Source organism: Bactrocera dorsalis, chromosome 2 (assembly GCF_023373825.1).
Source record: "Bactrocera dorsalis isolate Fly_Bdor chromosome 2, ASM2337382v1, whole genome shotgun sequence".
NCBI lineage: Eukaryota > Metazoa > Arthropoda > Insecta > Diptera > Tephritidae > Bactrocera > Bactrocera dorsalis.
In genome coordinates, this window is record NC_064304.1 from 87,769,568 (window position 1) to 87,785,674 (window position 16,107).

Sequence of the window (16,107 nt, forward strand, 5' to 3'; positions counted from 1 at the left end):
CAAATTGTTGTTCTTCCACAAATCCGGGCGTTTCTGGCGGATTGCTTCGCGCAGATTGCGCATAACTTGTAGGTAATATTCCTTATTGACCGTTCTTCCCTGTGGCAAGAACTCATGATGCACCACGCCCCTGCAATCGAAGAAAACTGCCAGTTACGATTCGCGATACTTTTTGAACACACCTCGTACAGTAATTGTAAGTCGTAAATAGTGTTAATCTCTACGAATGACACTGAGTGCCTATTTATATTATATTACATCTTATGGGTGTTATGTGGACTGACACACACACTTGAGGAAGGGTTTTGCTTCAAGCAAATGGTCCTTAAGGTATTGTTTGGGGGTTGTACGCATCATAGTCACTATTTGATGTGCAGGATGCTCTACTTAATCTGTAGCTTACTTATCTGTGACATTTTGGTCCCCGCTAGTCATACTAGTGTTGCGTTTTAAGAACCGGTTGGAAGATGCTTGTTGTTCTTGTAGCGGTAGAAAACATCTCTAAAGCAATTTTGAAGAATGATTCCGAGTTGACTATCCTGGACCAGATAATCTGGGTCCGTTCCGGTTACTCAGATCGGACTGTCGTTGGAATGGAATAGAATGATTGTTATTGTTGTTGTAGCGGCAGAATTCTGCCGAGCTGATAGGTCTTGGCCGGATAAAAATCCGGGTCCGTTCTGGTAACGTAGGCCAGGGAACGGAATTGAATGATTGCCTTAAAGTTTGGTATAATCGGGTCCCTATGTTAAATAAAAAAAGTCCATAATGAACTAATTTAAGCGAGTATTTTCAGTCAGGAATTCGGAGTGAGGAAGTGTATTCCGTCGCTAAGTTATTAAAATGTGATCGAGAATTGCCTATGGGTAGCGATATGGTCCTTACAGTAAAAACGCTCGCAAGTTGCGCTAGTGTGCCCATGCAGAAGCACTATTTGATATTCTTAAACAGCAGAAGTATATAAATTATAACGAACTTATCTACATATACAAATATCTATCCACGGCACTTACTCTTATTCTTTACCTTTATTTATAGTTTTGTTGGTGTACCGATTTTTTATACAAAAAATTAATGTTGAATTTTCATAATTGCAAAGTTCTGGTTCGGGTTGTTTCGGTTTATTAAAAGTTAATAGCTTTATTTGTCCGTACATAATGAAAAATCAATAATTCATTTACAATTCTACGAATTTTTTGTCTTTATTTCATAGCTATTCAGAGTAATGTAGATAAAACATTTTTGACTGTTACAATAAGCATTTACTCAAACAACACTTTTAATGATGAACATTTGTGTAATTTTTATTAACTAAAAAAATAATTAGTCATGCTGCAGATTATGATCGTTTATTGATTGAAAGCCTTTTTGTGTTGTTATTGATCCGAAAAGAAATAGTTCTAAATTGCTACTATCACATTTTTCACAATTACTGTACACACAGCTATGTATGTATTCCAGAGAATCCGCTTTGTATGTACACAAACTTGGAACCTTGAACGGCACCTATTACAACAACGTCAGCTGTTGGTACACGTGCTAGACTTTACCTATAATAGTTTATAACCTATGTCTTTTATTTTTACCTTTTATATAATTAGATTATGTACTCTTCTGAAACGAAGTTCGAAAATTTCATATATTCTTGTAAATTAACCTTGTCCAAAAACTAATACTTCAATAAGTTAATAAACCAAACTTCAACTTTAATATATTATATTTTCAGATTTTTTCATTAAATGAAATTTCTAATTGTTTAAAATAATTTATTTACTTATATTTACTATATATATTAAGTAATGTGTGATGAGACCACAATTTTTCAAAATTTTTATTGAGTTGTTTTGTAATCATTTTCATAACAAAAAAATGCGATATTTATAAAACATAAACAAATATAAACTCAGTGCTTATTTTAAAATGTAGGTCGATAAATCTAAAATTAAACAATTTAACTCGACTCTTAATAATCTCGCAAAACACCTACCTAAGTCATTGAAAATACGGCAAATACTAACACGGGAAAGCATAACAAATTTGCATGTCACTATTACATCAAACATCGACGTTTAGTGACGATTAACATAATTTGGCAAAGAGGAATTATGTACAGTTGGATATTTTTTTATTTTTTAAATTAAATTTATTTGAAGCTTCTACTGAAATTTATCTGTTAGGCCTCGCGATTTTACTGCGAAATCGCTGAGATGTTTTTGCAGCAAGCGTCTGTTGACTTTTTCCCTAAAAGACAATTACGTTACAGGGCGTAATTCAATGGTATTTCCTTTTTGTTCTTACCTTATAATCAGTGTAACAAATTTAGATTTCTCAGCTTCGTCGACAAGTTGTGTGGGATAGTTTGGTACCTGTATAACTAACTTCAGCCAAGCAACTAATTCCGCTGGATATTTTTTATTGATTGCCATGAAAATATCAGCGAATTTTTCCACTTGCTGTCGGGGAGCGACACAGCCAACACACAACACTGCAGTGCGAATAATCTCCTCGCCAGCATTAAGCACTGCTTGTGTCATACCCGGATAATTACGTGATTGCAGAATAAAATGCGACAGAAACTGAACACCGGTGCGTATAGGACCATTTTCGGGCAAGGTCATTGCTTTTAACGCATAGTATATTAACCTATCAAATGCAATCGCTTTGTCATCTAGGGCTTGCGGCAACTTTTTGATGATCTGCATGAGGCATGCATAAAACACCTCAATTGTGTCGGCGATATTCGAGAAAGCGTTCTCAGGTGTGGACTTTCGGTAGTAATGTATTTAACATAAAAATTAATATTTACCATAAGTATACTTTATATTTATATTGTATATTCAAGTTTAACTCACTTCGAATAATTTAAAACTGTGAAGCACGAGTTCAACTAGAAGTTGCTGCATTAAAGACTTACACCCCTCGTCCTTATAGAAGATTATAATAGCCTAAATAAATAAACAAATATAAAAATTAAAAACTATTACTTAAGTTCAAATTGAAAACTAGAAACCGTTTTGGATATTTCCAAAGTTGGCGCGCAGCAACGCGTTTGGAAAATAGCGACAATGAAGCAACAGAGGTCTTGTAACATAGGTCGAAAGCTGGATTTGAGATTGACAATTGCATGTTGTAAAGCAGTACAGGCCGTCTAAATACATATATATAGTTAATACATATTTATATTAGTTTCATATTGTAGCAATAATATTTTACCTCAAGAACATCTATTTCTTCTACCCAAAGTTCAGCAATTTGCCGAAATATAGGCATAGTTTTCTGCATTACTATTAACACTGGTTGCACGTTTTCTAGATCTTCGATCTGATCATCTTCATCCAAGTCTGTGTTGAGTGAGGAGAATAATGTTGATATCATATTTAGTCGAAAAATGGTTCTTATCCGCGTTGCTGGTGTTTTCTAAAAAAAAAAATAAAACAGGAAAACCCAGCTTGGAACAATTCTTAAATAGAATTATATTTTTCTCCTTACACAATCATTTTGGCAAATGGTCTGCAATTCCTCGAAGCATGGGCCTACTATAATATCCAAATAGTTTGGTATATTTGTAGCTGGTAGCAAGCTCATAAGTTTTCCTATGCTATACATTAAACGTACACAATCAGAATTTTTCATCTGGCCCGAGGTTAGCGAAGTATGGCAAGCATTTAAAAGTGGTTCAGCGTATGGTTTCATTTGAAGTTGGCAATCACAACAGAGCTCTTTAAGCCCTAAAGTAGCTTGAGCAGACATATTGGAATTTAGTCCTCGCACTAGCAGTTCAATAGCAGGGGGTATATAGGTCGGATTTTCTTTTAGCCACTGGCAGTAAGAACCAACAGTCTCCAGTGCGGTTCCAAGTAGCTTTTCATTCATTTTATTGTAAGGAATTTCGGATAGAACACGCATCAGCTTTGGTATCTGCTTTAATTCTTCTCCTGCGAAATGTTCTGCTACCGATTGGAATGAATATATGCAAGCCTCAAGTTTAGTCCATTGTGTGGGATTATTTTGCATCTCAGCAATAGTCTCATCGAGTACTGTTGCCAGTATATCAAGTATATACTCGTGTAAAACATCATAACAGTACATCTGAAAGGGTATTTAAAAATGGTAATCCATTATGGTAATAAAATACTTACGAATGTGTCTGATATGTCTTGACGATAGCAACGAAAACTTTCCAAATCATCTGATGTCCATTTGTCAATGGAATTGTCATCAGGCTGTTCTGATTTGCGAACTAATATTCGAGTTAAATGTGCGTATAATGGTTTTATATATTCCCAACACTTCAATCGTTCCTCTTCGTTGTGCATAGCAAAAACCTCATCTTGTAGCAAATACCAAAACCCCATAGCCATGCTGCTACAGGATTCTTCCACTGGGTATATTCCCGGTTTATCAGTACATTGTAGAATCTCATTAACAAGACGACCGTAGAGAACAGAAAGCTCCGGATCGGTAGTTGTTATTCCACTTAACAGAAGTTGTGAATGCCTTTCAACGGCAGATACGAATAGTGTGTAAATATTAACTACAATGTCTTCGTTGTTGTTATCACGTTTCCATTCCATTTTTGTAATATCGCATAGTGAGTCTAAAAACATTCGAATCAATATAAAAGCCGTTTTAGGATAGGAATGACAATCTGGTTGAATAATTATGCTCAGTAAGGTTTTTAGGCACGTCTCGGCTAATTCATTTTCATCAGCAGACATACATCCATCCCCATCCGCGTCCTGTATGCAAGGCCAGTAGCATTTGTTGGTCAATTTAAGCAATATTGCGGTAATATTCTGACAATTTTCAATAGAAAACCCGACATGTCTACATTTAAAACAAAAGTGTTTAATATCAGCATCTAAGCAGTTACATTGAAAAATTAGTTAAAACCTTTACTTACTTTACCCATGTACCAACACATTTAACAGCTCGAGTCATATTGCTAAAACATTCACTATCCCATTCATGATCCAATTGCATTTTTAAGTAAGCTTCTGTTGTCTCCATTACTAATGGGGTGCGCTTTGCTACCTCTGCACGCAATGTCGTTCTTTTGACCGACGTGAAAATTGCTTGCATCTGTTTAAAAATATCTTTGATGAAAATTAATGTGGCATATTATGTTAAAAACAGGGAACCCAACTTCTTCTGGTATAGCTTGCAGAACTTCCAACATTATCCATAATTGCATTTCTTTATTGACGTTTGGTATCTGCTCATTCTGAAAGGTGTTTATAACATCCTCTATAGCTGTTGACCATTCTCCAAGCATATGCACAATGAAAGCGCTGAGCTGTAGAGCAGTATTATTACATTGAATATTAACACGTTTAAAATTAACTTACAGCAATACACAATCGATTAAGAACTAATTTAGGACCACAAGCGAATTGAACAATTTTTTCCAAAATTTTTTGTTTTAGTTCATCGTGATTTTCTCGAGGTACTTCATGCCAATACTTCATTAGTTTAGAATGTAATGTGACGGCCCCAAAGAATTGTACTTCTTGACTCTAAAAATCAATACCAAAGGTTTAAATTTATATTACTAATAGATATTGAATAATTATTATTATTATATATTTTTTCACCTTGCCTAGTTCCATTAGCTGCCACGAAAATTGCCATGCTTGTGGACTTGTTTGAGCCTTAGTAAGCCAATCATGCGTTATAGCTTGCTCTTGAGAAGTTGATCGATAAAAGACAATAACTGCCTCCTCTAATCGCGATATATCAATTGGTTCCATATTTTGGGTTAATAGTGCTACAAGTTAGCTACTTTAAGCGATATTATGGTTTGAGGAGTTTCAAATACACTTCGATAAGCGAAGGGTGGTGTTGCGATTACGTTCGCCCCTTCCTTATATAGTCTTATATTGTGTTGTTATTGCCCAAGGAGCACCGATTTATATTTCCTTTTGTACTGATATTACAACTAAATAATTGTAAGATTATAATATAATAACCACTTATAAGAAAAAAATATGATGAAGCGGCCTTAAAATTTATTGACACTATCAAGCCGAATATATATTTCCAATAAGAACAACAATTCACAATGGAGTGCAGTACAATAAATGATGCCACCCAGCTCCCGAGATGGAAAAATTTCGAGCTTATAAAAATGAATACCGATATGAACTTTAAATAACAGCTGCTACATAACAATAGGGGTATTCTCTTGCTCTTGCAAGATTGCAGATTGCAAAAATACTACACCGAAATATACAAGGGCACGAGAGCACCCATTGCAGAATCTAGTGATATATGAGCGACTGATTCAGTCAATTTATTGTAAATGACTATTGTGCATGGCTATTGTGAATTGGCGCACCTTCTGCATACATTTTTAACAAAAAAAAACTGTAACAAAACTTTATAATTTAAATAGAAATTTTGAAATCTATTTAAAACTTACCTTTCTCAACAATTTAACGACGTAATATGTCTTTATGTAAAATGGCAACTACAACAGGGTTGCAATTTTATTTTTGCGTGACATTGCACGCTAATATACACGGGTTTTGGTCTGACATATTTCACAGCCCTTGCAAATATTTTTCTGCGTGTGTTTGTTGTTGTGCCGTTGGAAATTTGCAATTCTTGCACCGTGCACCGGGTTTTGCAAGAGCCAGAGAATACCCCTAATTATGTTATAAAATATGAAATTAGTTTGTAATTATTCATTTGTTTATTATTTATTCCGTTCAATACAGAAATGATAATCTTAATAAAGAAAGTTCCAGGTCCTTTGAATTGTTGTTTTTTATCCAAAATATTGCAAATTAAAATTAAGGCAAGTAAAAATATTATTTAAAATAGTTTAGTAGTTGGTTGATAATGGAAATAGGGGTATTCCCTTGCTCTTGCATGATTGCAGATTGCAAAAATACTACACCGAAATATACAAGGTCACAAGAGCACCCATTGCAGAATCTAGTGATATATGAGCGAATTATTCAGTCAATTTATTGTAAATGACTATTGTGCATGGCTATTGTGAATTGGCGCACCTTCTGCATACATTTTTAACAAAAAAAAACTGTAACAAAACTTTATAATTTAAATAGAAATTATTAAATCTAATTAAAATTTACCTTTCTCAACAATTTAACGACGTAATATGTCTTTATGTAAAATGGGAACTACAACAGGGTTGGAATTTTATTTTTGCGTGACATTGCACGCAAATATACATGGGTTTTGGTCTGACATATTTTACAGCCATTGCAAATAATTTTCTGCGTGTGTTTGTTGTTGTGCCGTTGTAAATCTGCAATTCTTGCACCGTGCACCGGGTTTTGCAAGAGCAAGAGAATACCCCTAATGTATATATGTAAAAACGAATGAATGTACATATGTGCACAAAATACAAGTGGCAGTCTGGGGCGTTGCTTAAAATTCACAATTAATAAAAAATCTTCAATATAATGAATTTTTTAATTTAATTCATATTACGAATATATTGACAAATATAAATAAAAATATTACTTTTTACGGATATTGCTTATAACAAAGTATATTTCCATATAAATAATGAAATTCAAAACATGGCAACGTATCGTTCACTGTGAATGTCAAACAGTTTGACAGGTGATTGTCGTCATCACAGCAAAGTGTGTGGCACCTTAGTGAAAAATTTATATTCGTTTAATTTGTACAAATGTTAAAAAATTATGTAAATTTTCTGTAAAGAATATAAGCAAGACAGAGTTACGACATTTGGTAATAAGTTTAATAGCTTCTAATTAATTATATCGACCTTTTTATTTGTAAGTTATTGTATAAAAAGATATAATAATGTCCTCGTCGGCAATATACGTACTGGATGTCAAAGGTAAAGTATTGATATCACGTAATTATCGAGGAGATACAATGGATATGGCTGCTATTGACAAGTTTATGCCACTATTAATGGAACGCGAAGAAGAGGGTCTAATAACCCCCATATTGCAGACTGCCGATCAGTAAGTACAATAGATTATTTGATTAAAAAATAGTTACTAATTTTAAAATTTATCCAGCACCTTTGCGTACATTAAGACGAACAACCTGTATATTGTTTCAACTACACCACGGAACAAGAATGTTAATATTGCTTTGGTTTTCGTTTTTCTGCATAAAATTGCACAGGTTTTTGTTGAGTATTTTAAAGAACTAGAAGAAGAGTCAATTCGCGATAATTTTGTAATTATTTATGAACTACTTGATGAGTTGATTGATTTTGGATACCCACAGACGACAGATTCGAAAATATTGCAGGAATACATTACACAAGAAGGACATAAATTAGAACTCCAACCCCGGCCACCTCTGGCGGTTACCAACGCTGTGTCTTGGCGCTCTGAAGGTATCAAATACCGTAAAAATGAAGTATTTCTTGATGTGATAGAATCTGTCAATCTTTTGGCCAACGCCAATGGGAATGTATTAAGAAGTGAAATAGTAGGAGCCATAAAAATGAGGGTGTACTTGTCTGGAATGCCTGAATTGCGATTGGGATTGAATGACAAAGTATTATTTGAGAGCACCGGACGTGGCAAATCAAAGTCAGTTGAATTGGAAGATGTGAAATTTCATCAATGCGTGCGTTTATCTCGTTTTGAGAACGACCGTACAATATCGTTTATTCCACCCGATGGAGAATTTGAATTGATGTCCTATCGTCTTAATACACATGTAAGTAGAACCATAACTTGACAAATATGCCATGATGCAAACACTGATTGTCACCTTACATTATGTTTACACGAATAGGTAAAACCCTTGATTTGGATTGAATCCGTTATTGAACGTCACGTCCACTCTCGTGTCGAATACATGATAAAGGCTAAGTCACAATTTAAACGACGCTCTACAGCGAACAACGTCGAAATTGTCATTCCCGTTCCCGCAGATGCAGATTCCCCTAAGTTTAAAACAACTATTGGTAGTTGCAAATATGCTCCAGAGCAAAACGCCATAATATGGACTATTAAATCCTTTCCTGGCGGTAAGGAGTATTTAATGCGTGCACATTTTGGATTGCCAAGCGTTGAAAGCGAAGACAATAATGAAGGAAAACCTCCAATACAAGTTCGTTTTGAAATACCTTACTTTACAACATCGGGTATACAAGTTCGGTATTTAAAAATAATTGAGAAGAGTGGCTATCAAGCGTTACCTTGGGTACGCTATATAACACAAAACGGCGATTATCAACTTCGTACTAATTAAAAAGTCAACGAAGAAAATATATATATATACAACTGTGTAGTATAAGCAAAGCGTATTGCACCCATTTTCTGTTTCCGCAAATCTGTCGAAATTTGCAATAAAATATCCATTCCATTCAACTAAAGTTCTGTATTGCACTTATAAAATATTTCGTTTCAAAATATTTGTTCTTGTTTGTCTCGCATAGTTAAAATGCAATTTCTGACAGCTTTAATATTTTAATATGCATGTACTTATATTTTATAACAGATAAACCAAGATTTATTTTAAAACTTTTACAAACATGATACAATATATTATTACTCAATAATTTCAGTGGCAATGTGTTTTTGTTGACATATAGGGAAGTTTTCGGATTAATTTCTTAAAACTAATAATATCATGCAAACATGATACAATATATTATTACTCAATATTATTTCTTAAAACTAATAAATGCACTTTGATTATCACAAGTTAAGACAAAGATTTGAGTTTACGAATTTTAAAACTATTTTACAGCGTTTTAAAGCGAAGAAAGTTTGTATCATAGTGAAATCTTACTCTTGAAAGTTTTTTACAGGATAGTGGTTCCTATGTGTATTGATGTGAGACTCCAACTCCTTCATTTGTTCCTTCAAATGCGCAGGTATTTCAGAGTAAACGCCTTCGAACATTTCTTTCCAGTTAGGTTTAAGTTTTTTTTCTGATACATTAATTTGTTTCAAAACTTTTTTCCGTACGTCTTTTACAAACTCTTTTTCATCATTTTCATTAAACCATCCTTTGCGAACCATGTAGCTCTTTAGTTTGGATAAAGGATGTTCTTTTGAATTCCATACTTCGATTTCATCAGCAGATCTATAAGCGGTGCTATCGTCTGATGTCGAATGGTGGCCAACTCTTCAAATAATGAAAAAAATAAAAATAAAAATTACATAAACAATTAAGGCATACAAATCATACTTTACCGGTATGCCATGGCCTCAAAAACAACTGGTTTGTTTTCACGAAGTACATATTTACGAGCCAATTTCATAGCGTTGTAAACAGCGAAGACGTCTGTGCCGTCGACGCGAATGGTTGCCATGCCATAACCATGAGCACGAGCTGCGATTCCATCTCCTTTGTATTGTTCGTGCGAAGGAGTAGATATTGCAAATCCATTGTTTCGGCTGAAAATATTTTATTAATTCAATTGAATCCAAAATAAAATTTAAAATAAATTTTTAAAATACCAGAACATAATAACTGGACATTGTAGCGTTGCTGCAAAGTTAAAAGCGGCATGCGCATCACCTTCAGATGCTGCACCTTCTCCGAAATAACATACTACACAAGCATCATTATTGGGACGTAACTTCATAGCATATGCAGCACCAACAGCTTGTGGCATTTGAGTTGCTAATTGTTAAATTGTAAAAATATATTTAAGATGTAGGTCTATTCTACGAAAAAAACATACACAATGGGCTAGAGATGGTCACAAAATTTAATTCCTTGCTTCCATAATGTACTGGCATCTGTTTGCCACGGCCGTCATCATCACAGTTACCATAGCATTGATCAATGAATTGATCGATGCGAAAACCACGCCAAACTAATACTCCAGCTTCCCTGTATTGGCCATATATCAAATCACGCATTTCTAAAGCAGCTGCACTTCCAATATGCGATGCTTCTTCGCCAAAATTCGTCATGTAGAACGATATACGGCCCTGGCGTTGAGACTCGTATAGAATTTTATCCATAGTGTTAAGTTGGACCATATCATTGAACATTTTTTGTACAACTTCCTTACTTAACTGGGGATCCTGCGAATCGTCGGAAATGTATCCGTCACTGTCCATGACCCGGTAAATAGGAATAGCGTCATAGTCAGTATGCTCAATCAATTTTAAATTCGAAACGAAGGGTGCTTTTGCACCAGGAAATTGTGACGGATCATCCGTTGAAGTAGAATTATTATATCGATTTTGAACGTTTGCATTATCTAGAGACTGCACAAAAATTATAAATTGTTTTTCCAATGAATTTCCTTCTGACTTACCAGCAATCGCTTAGCCAATATACCGTTAATACGAGCGAAGTGTTTTAACGTTTGTCGAATTAAGGACATAATGGAAGGTAGATTCCCAAATAGCACTTACAAAAGGATAAAACGAAATTATAAAAAAGTGCGAGTACACTAGGATGTAAATAAAAATAGTATCAACAATTACATAACTGTCTCCGGAACATGTGTTAGTTCACAATAGCAAAGAAAGAAGCGATAATGTTTTAAAATATGAATAATAGTTAACAAAATTTAGATTCATATAAAAGTGCTTTAAGAGGATTTAGTCGAATTATAATGCATTTAATATTGACAGAAAATATTAATAAATAGAGAACATTTTCATTAACATTCTCTGGCAAAATATTCGTGTGTAACCGCAGCCTATGCTAACACTGCGTTCAGTATATATGCATATGTATTTATATATATATGAATATATTTGACAAAAGCATGCTTATGTCCATGTGAAAAATTAGCCCAAATTTATCATTGTATAAATTGTAGGTTTATACAATGAAATTTATGATTTCTCAATGAATAATTACGGAAGTAATCAAATAACAAAATTTTTATAGTGTCCCGAAATTGGGGCCTTATTTTTTGATGTATTTGCATAGTAAATGAGAGTTTAGTGCGTAACAATAATAGTACTTTGAAATGGAGTCTTTATTTTCGGAAAAGCAATTTTGGACTGGAATTATTTTATTGATTAGAAATTACAATGCCGTTAATAAAAAAATATTTGCTTGTGTAGTACATAAAGTGTTGAAAGTGCAAAAAGGGATTGCACATATTCTTAATGTGGGTGATTCTCAATTGTATTGCGATCAATTGTTTGATATAGGCAAAATTAAGGATACTTCTGTTACTGAAAAATCTGAAGCAGATCTGATACACGTACTTCGTAGTGTTATAGAAAATAAAAATTTAGAAGAGGAATGCGAGGGTTTTTTAATATTTTATAAATTTCTGACTAAAAAATTACAAAAAAATATTGAAGCTGTGGGTAAAATTGGTACGTAATTTACTTAATTTTCGACTATTGTAAAAACATACAGAATATTATTTAGATTTATTAAATAAATCATACACATGCCGATTTAAGTTGTGTGATGATTTGGATGATTTTGCTGTTCAATTTGTTGACAACCACTTAACAGTTGTCATACTTACTCAACGTGACGTTGGAGACAAGAGTAAGCGATGGTCTGATTTTATTCTGAAGCCAAAACTGTTGAAATGGAGTACAAGCGCCTCTTTGGAAAATTTATATTCAGTTGACGAAGAAAAATACACGAAATCTTTACAGTTGGTGGACTTAGAAGAATATAATGAACTTTATAAGCTACTTAAGTCCAAATACGCTGAAAAGTTCTTGAATGTAAGAAAGTACACAATTCGTCCAAAATATCGGAACTTTTCACCAATTATATTTTTTATAGATCTGGAACAATGCAAAAGAATCTACCGATCCTCTAAAATTCGTTTATGAAGACTTGGCGATAGCTGCTTATTTAATTTGTCTGTGGCATCGTGTTGGTTCCCCAATTGGTTTCGCTGATCTGGGATGTGGAAATGGTTTGCTAGTACATTTACTCTCTGAGGAAGGTTTTAATGGTTATGGGTACGATGTTCGGCGACGTAAAATATGGGGTTATTACACACACTCCACAAGGTTAATTGAGCAAACAATCGAACCTTTAACGTTTAAGCTGCCGGAAGATGTAGACTGGGTGATTGGTAACCATTCTGATGAATTATCCCCATGGATACCCTTCTTAAGTGCTACACATAGGTATCAGATGCGTTACTTTCTACTTCCATGCTGTGCTTACGAGTTTTCTGGTGCAAAGTTCCAACGTCGCAATACGAGTATAAGTATATATCAAGACTTTTACTCATATTTAAATAATATTTCACAAAATTGTGGTTTTATAACGTTAAAAGATCGTTTGAAAATACCGAGTACAAAACGATTAGCTTTAGTTGGAATCGAACGTTCATATGAATCGAACTTAAGTGAAAAGCAAATGCAACACATTGCACAGTTTGTTAAAGAAGAGCGTATTAAATATAGAAACAACATGTCGGTTGCTGATGTGAAATTACGCGAACCACATGAAAAAGTTCGAAATTGTACACAAATCAATAAAACAATTATAGATGCCTTAATTTTAAAAATATTCCATCAGCTATTGTCCCCCGAAAATAACACAATAAAAACAAATAATACTGAAAGAGGAAAATGGCGGTCTGGTATCCGCTTGCCGATGAGAGACATTGCTCAAAATCTAGCTAAAAGTGATCTGAAAAGTATTAAAGCTGAATGTGGTGGTATTAAAACTCTACTACGAAACAAACATGAAATATTTGAGTTTCATTGTGGAGACTTAATTGGAATAAGGAAACCAAAAGCTTTTGTATCTCAATCTCAAGGCAATCGGCAGACTATTAAAAAACGTTCCTGTTTTTTTCACATTCATCACCCAGATGGTTGTCCTTTATCGGCCGAAATATGTACATTTATTCATTAAAATATTCCTTTTTTAAGTAAGGTAATCCAATTATATATTGAATAAGTTTTTAATCAAAGTTTCTATTTCTGATCTACAATATAAATTATGGTTACACATTTAGAAATCATAAATAGCAGTTTCTACATTTCTTTTTTAAAAGTACATATCTTAAATCGTTACAATTTTAGATATTGAAGAAAAATAATTGAATTGAAAGGTGAATACTCTGATTCAATACGAACAATTCTTAATTTATATAAACCATCAAGTAGACGACTTCGACGTAAACTGCAAAGTAGATAAATTTAAATAAAAGCTAGAACAAGTTAGAAGTCAAGAAATTTGTTCTTGTTTGGGTAGTGTTATCTTTAAAACTTGCACAGTAACTTGTTTCTTTGTTCATTATCCGTTAACGAGAACTGTCCGAGCTATTGCTACGTCTGCGACGGCGAATTGGTGAACGGGAACGGCGCCGGGGTGAACGTCGACCTCGTGGGGGTGAGCGCCTACCACGATTATTAAATCTGTTGAATTGAGGCGGCGAACGCCATCTTCCCACTGGGCGTCGCATTATGGGCGAAGGACGTCTAGCAGGTGCACGTATTTTTGGTGTTAACACCGGTGACACAGTAACTTCTTGTCCATCAATTTGTCCTCCATCCATCTGCTTCATGGCAGCTTCACATTCCTCTGCCGTTGCATACTCAACATATGCAATGCCGCGTCCAAAAGAAGGGTGATAACGATCGGTTGGGAATTCTACATTTTTCACCTCTCCGAAGCAACTGAATATCTCAACAACATGTTCTTTTGTAACGTTGCGGGTTAATCGACCAACATGTATTCGAGTGGGTTTAGGTGTATTCGAACGTGAGCGCGAGCGATCACGTCGTTTTGTCGCAGGACTGCGTTCACCTGAACTGCGTACACGACGTCGTGGAGATCGTGAACCAGAACGAGAACGCGAACGACGTTCACGTTCGCGATCTTTAGAACGTTCACGTTTAACATTGGGAACGTCTCCTACTCCAACTCCACCGCCACGATCATTTGAAAGGCGACGCACACGTTCCTTGGATCGAGAACGTGATCGTCGACGATCTCGTTCATTTCGCTCTCTGTCTCTGTCTCGGTCGCGCTCATTACGATCGCGGTCACGTTCCCTTTCCCGTTCTCGTTCTTTAGAACGGGAATTATCTTTACGTGCCTTACTTGTGTCTTTTGGAGATTTTGAACGGCGCGGCGAACGAGATCCACTCTTTCTTACAGTATTTGAGTTACCTGCTCCACCACGGCGTCTATTATTTACACTGCGATCAGAATCGGTTGAAGATGAAGAAGACGACGATGATGACCCGCTTGAACTTGAAGAGCTTGAACGTGATCCTGATCCTGAAGTAGTTCTTGAAGAACTGCTATCTGATGAACTAGTAATAAACGAAAACTTATTGTTTTATTGTTTTGATGCCGAGAAAACTCACCTGCCACTACTGTCGCTGCTAGATGATGCCGATCCTCTCCTCCTGCGATCACGTTCTCGTCCACGGTTAGAATTAGATGACGAACTAACTTTTGGCTTAACATCTTTTGTCGACGATTCTTTTCCATCCTTTCCCTCTTTTTCTACTCCGGCAGATGGCGAACGCTCATGAGCCCTGTTTAATGAAAGATATGTTACAAAGTAAATTGTTGAATTTATTGAAAAACTCAACCAAAAAACATTTTGCACTTACATTTTGTTTATTGAAATTAAAAAATTAGATACGTAGCAGAACTATTTCAAGAATAATTTACCAACGAGTTAAAGTTTTCACTAAAATGGCTACAACCAAAGATAATACTTCGCGTTTGTTTGACGTTTTGGTAACCGGTATATGTGTGAAAAAGACAGCCATGGTCGCATTTTGAAACCGAGCACTTCATATATCATTGCCAGACTGAACCCTTTTTCGAATAATGTATGCATATTGTGTGGATAATGTGTTTTTTTAATCAGTAAAAAGGTTTTATTTAATTTTATTATCATACTTGATATAACTCTAGATATTACTAGATTAATTTACCCAAGAAGTCGTAGAAAGTTTTAATGATGGAAAGGCCCCCCAAAAGTAATCAATTTAAAAATATCGCTAAACCTTAGCTATGTATGTATACATACATATATATACATATATGCCGTGTAAAATTAGGGCAATATTTATAGGGAAATCGCCAAATAAATACCTGAAAAAGTCACCGTTTGAATTGGTTAGTATAAACCAAAATACCAGACGCTTTAACCAATATATACTCGGTAGCCCGACCATATAAATCTGGTAGTACTACCAGATGATT

At 34.7% G+C, this 16,107-nt stretch overlaps 5 protein-coding genes across 6 annotated transcripts; 2 read left to right on the forward strand and 3 right to left on the reverse strand.

The window, feature by feature from the left end:
• Positions 1–1,699: 1,699 nt before the first annotated feature.
• Positions 1,700–6,060, reverse strand: LOC105229558 (importin-13). Of its 2 annotated transcripts, XM_011209923.4 has the most exons (11): positions 5,595–6,060; positions 5,349–5,516; positions 5,147–5,296; positions 4,904–5,082; positions 4,140–4,827; positions 3,490–4,089; positions 3,214–3,417; positions 3,011–3,148; positions 2,853–2,945; positions 2,299–2,765; positions 1,700–2,241 (listed from the first exon to the last, which is right to left on the reverse strand). In XM_011209923.4, exons 1-11 carry the CDS (start codon positions 5,748–5,750, stop codon positions 2,157–2,159), a joined length of 2,928 nt encoding a protein of 975 aa, XP_011208225.2. In that variant the 5' UTR covers positions 5,751–6,060; the 3' UTR covers positions 1,700–2,156. The 2 variants fall into 2 exon arrangements, with proteins under 2 accessions (XP_011208225.2, XP_029407574.2); XM_029551714.2 differs by lacking the exon at positions 5,595–6,060 and having other exon boundaries at positions 4,904–5,096; positions 5,349–5,490.
• A 1,541-nt stretch (positions 6,061–7,601) lies between these two features.
• LOC105229560 (AP-1 complex subunit mu-1) lies at positions 7,602–9,534 on the forward strand. Its single transcript, XM_011209927.4, has 4 exons — positions 7,602–7,728; positions 7,796–7,970; positions 8,028–8,682; positions 8,761–9,534. Exons 2-4 carry the CDS (start codon positions 7,804–7,806, stop codon positions 9,217–9,219), a joined length of 1,281 nt encoding a protein of 426 aa, XP_011208229.1. The 5' UTR covers positions 7,602–7,728; positions 7,796–7,803; the 3' UTR covers positions 9,220–9,534.
• Positions 9,453–11,427, reverse strand: LOC105229559 (2-oxoisovalerate dehydrogenase subunit alpha, mitochondrial). Its single transcript, XM_011209925.4, has 5 exons — positions 11,249–11,427; positions 10,664–11,198; positions 10,437–10,602; positions 10,170–10,373; positions 9,453–10,101 (listed from the first exon to the last, which is right to left on the reverse strand). Exons 1-5 carry the CDS (start codon positions 11,315–11,317, stop codon positions 9,759–9,761), a joined length of 1,317 nt encoding a protein of 438 aa, XP_011208227.2. The 5' UTR covers positions 11,318–11,427; the 3' UTR covers positions 9,453–9,758.
• Positions 11,428–11,693: 266 nt separating this feature from the next.
• On the forward strand, positions 11,694–13,935 carry LOC105229563 (probable tRNA (uracil-O(2)-)-methyltransferase). The gene is made up of 3 exons (XM_011209929.4): positions 11,694–12,272; positions 12,328–12,638; positions 12,700–13,935. Exons 1-3 carry the CDS (start codon positions 11,915–11,917, stop codon positions 13,789–13,791), a joined length of 1,761 nt encoding a protein of 586 aa, XP_011208231.2. The 5' UTR covers positions 11,694–11,914; the 3' UTR covers positions 13,792–13,935.
• LOC105229561 (RNA-binding protein with serine-rich domain 1) lies at positions 13,723–15,663 on the reverse strand. Its single transcript, XM_011209928.4, has 3 exons — positions 15,507–15,663; positions 15,255–15,428; positions 13,723–15,200 (listed from the first exon to the last, which is right to left on the reverse strand). Coding segments are annotated over exons 1-3 (1,194 nt in total). The 5' UTR covers positions 15,509–15,663; the 3' UTR covers positions 13,723–14,182.
• Positions 15,664–16,107: the final 444 nt, after the last annotated feature.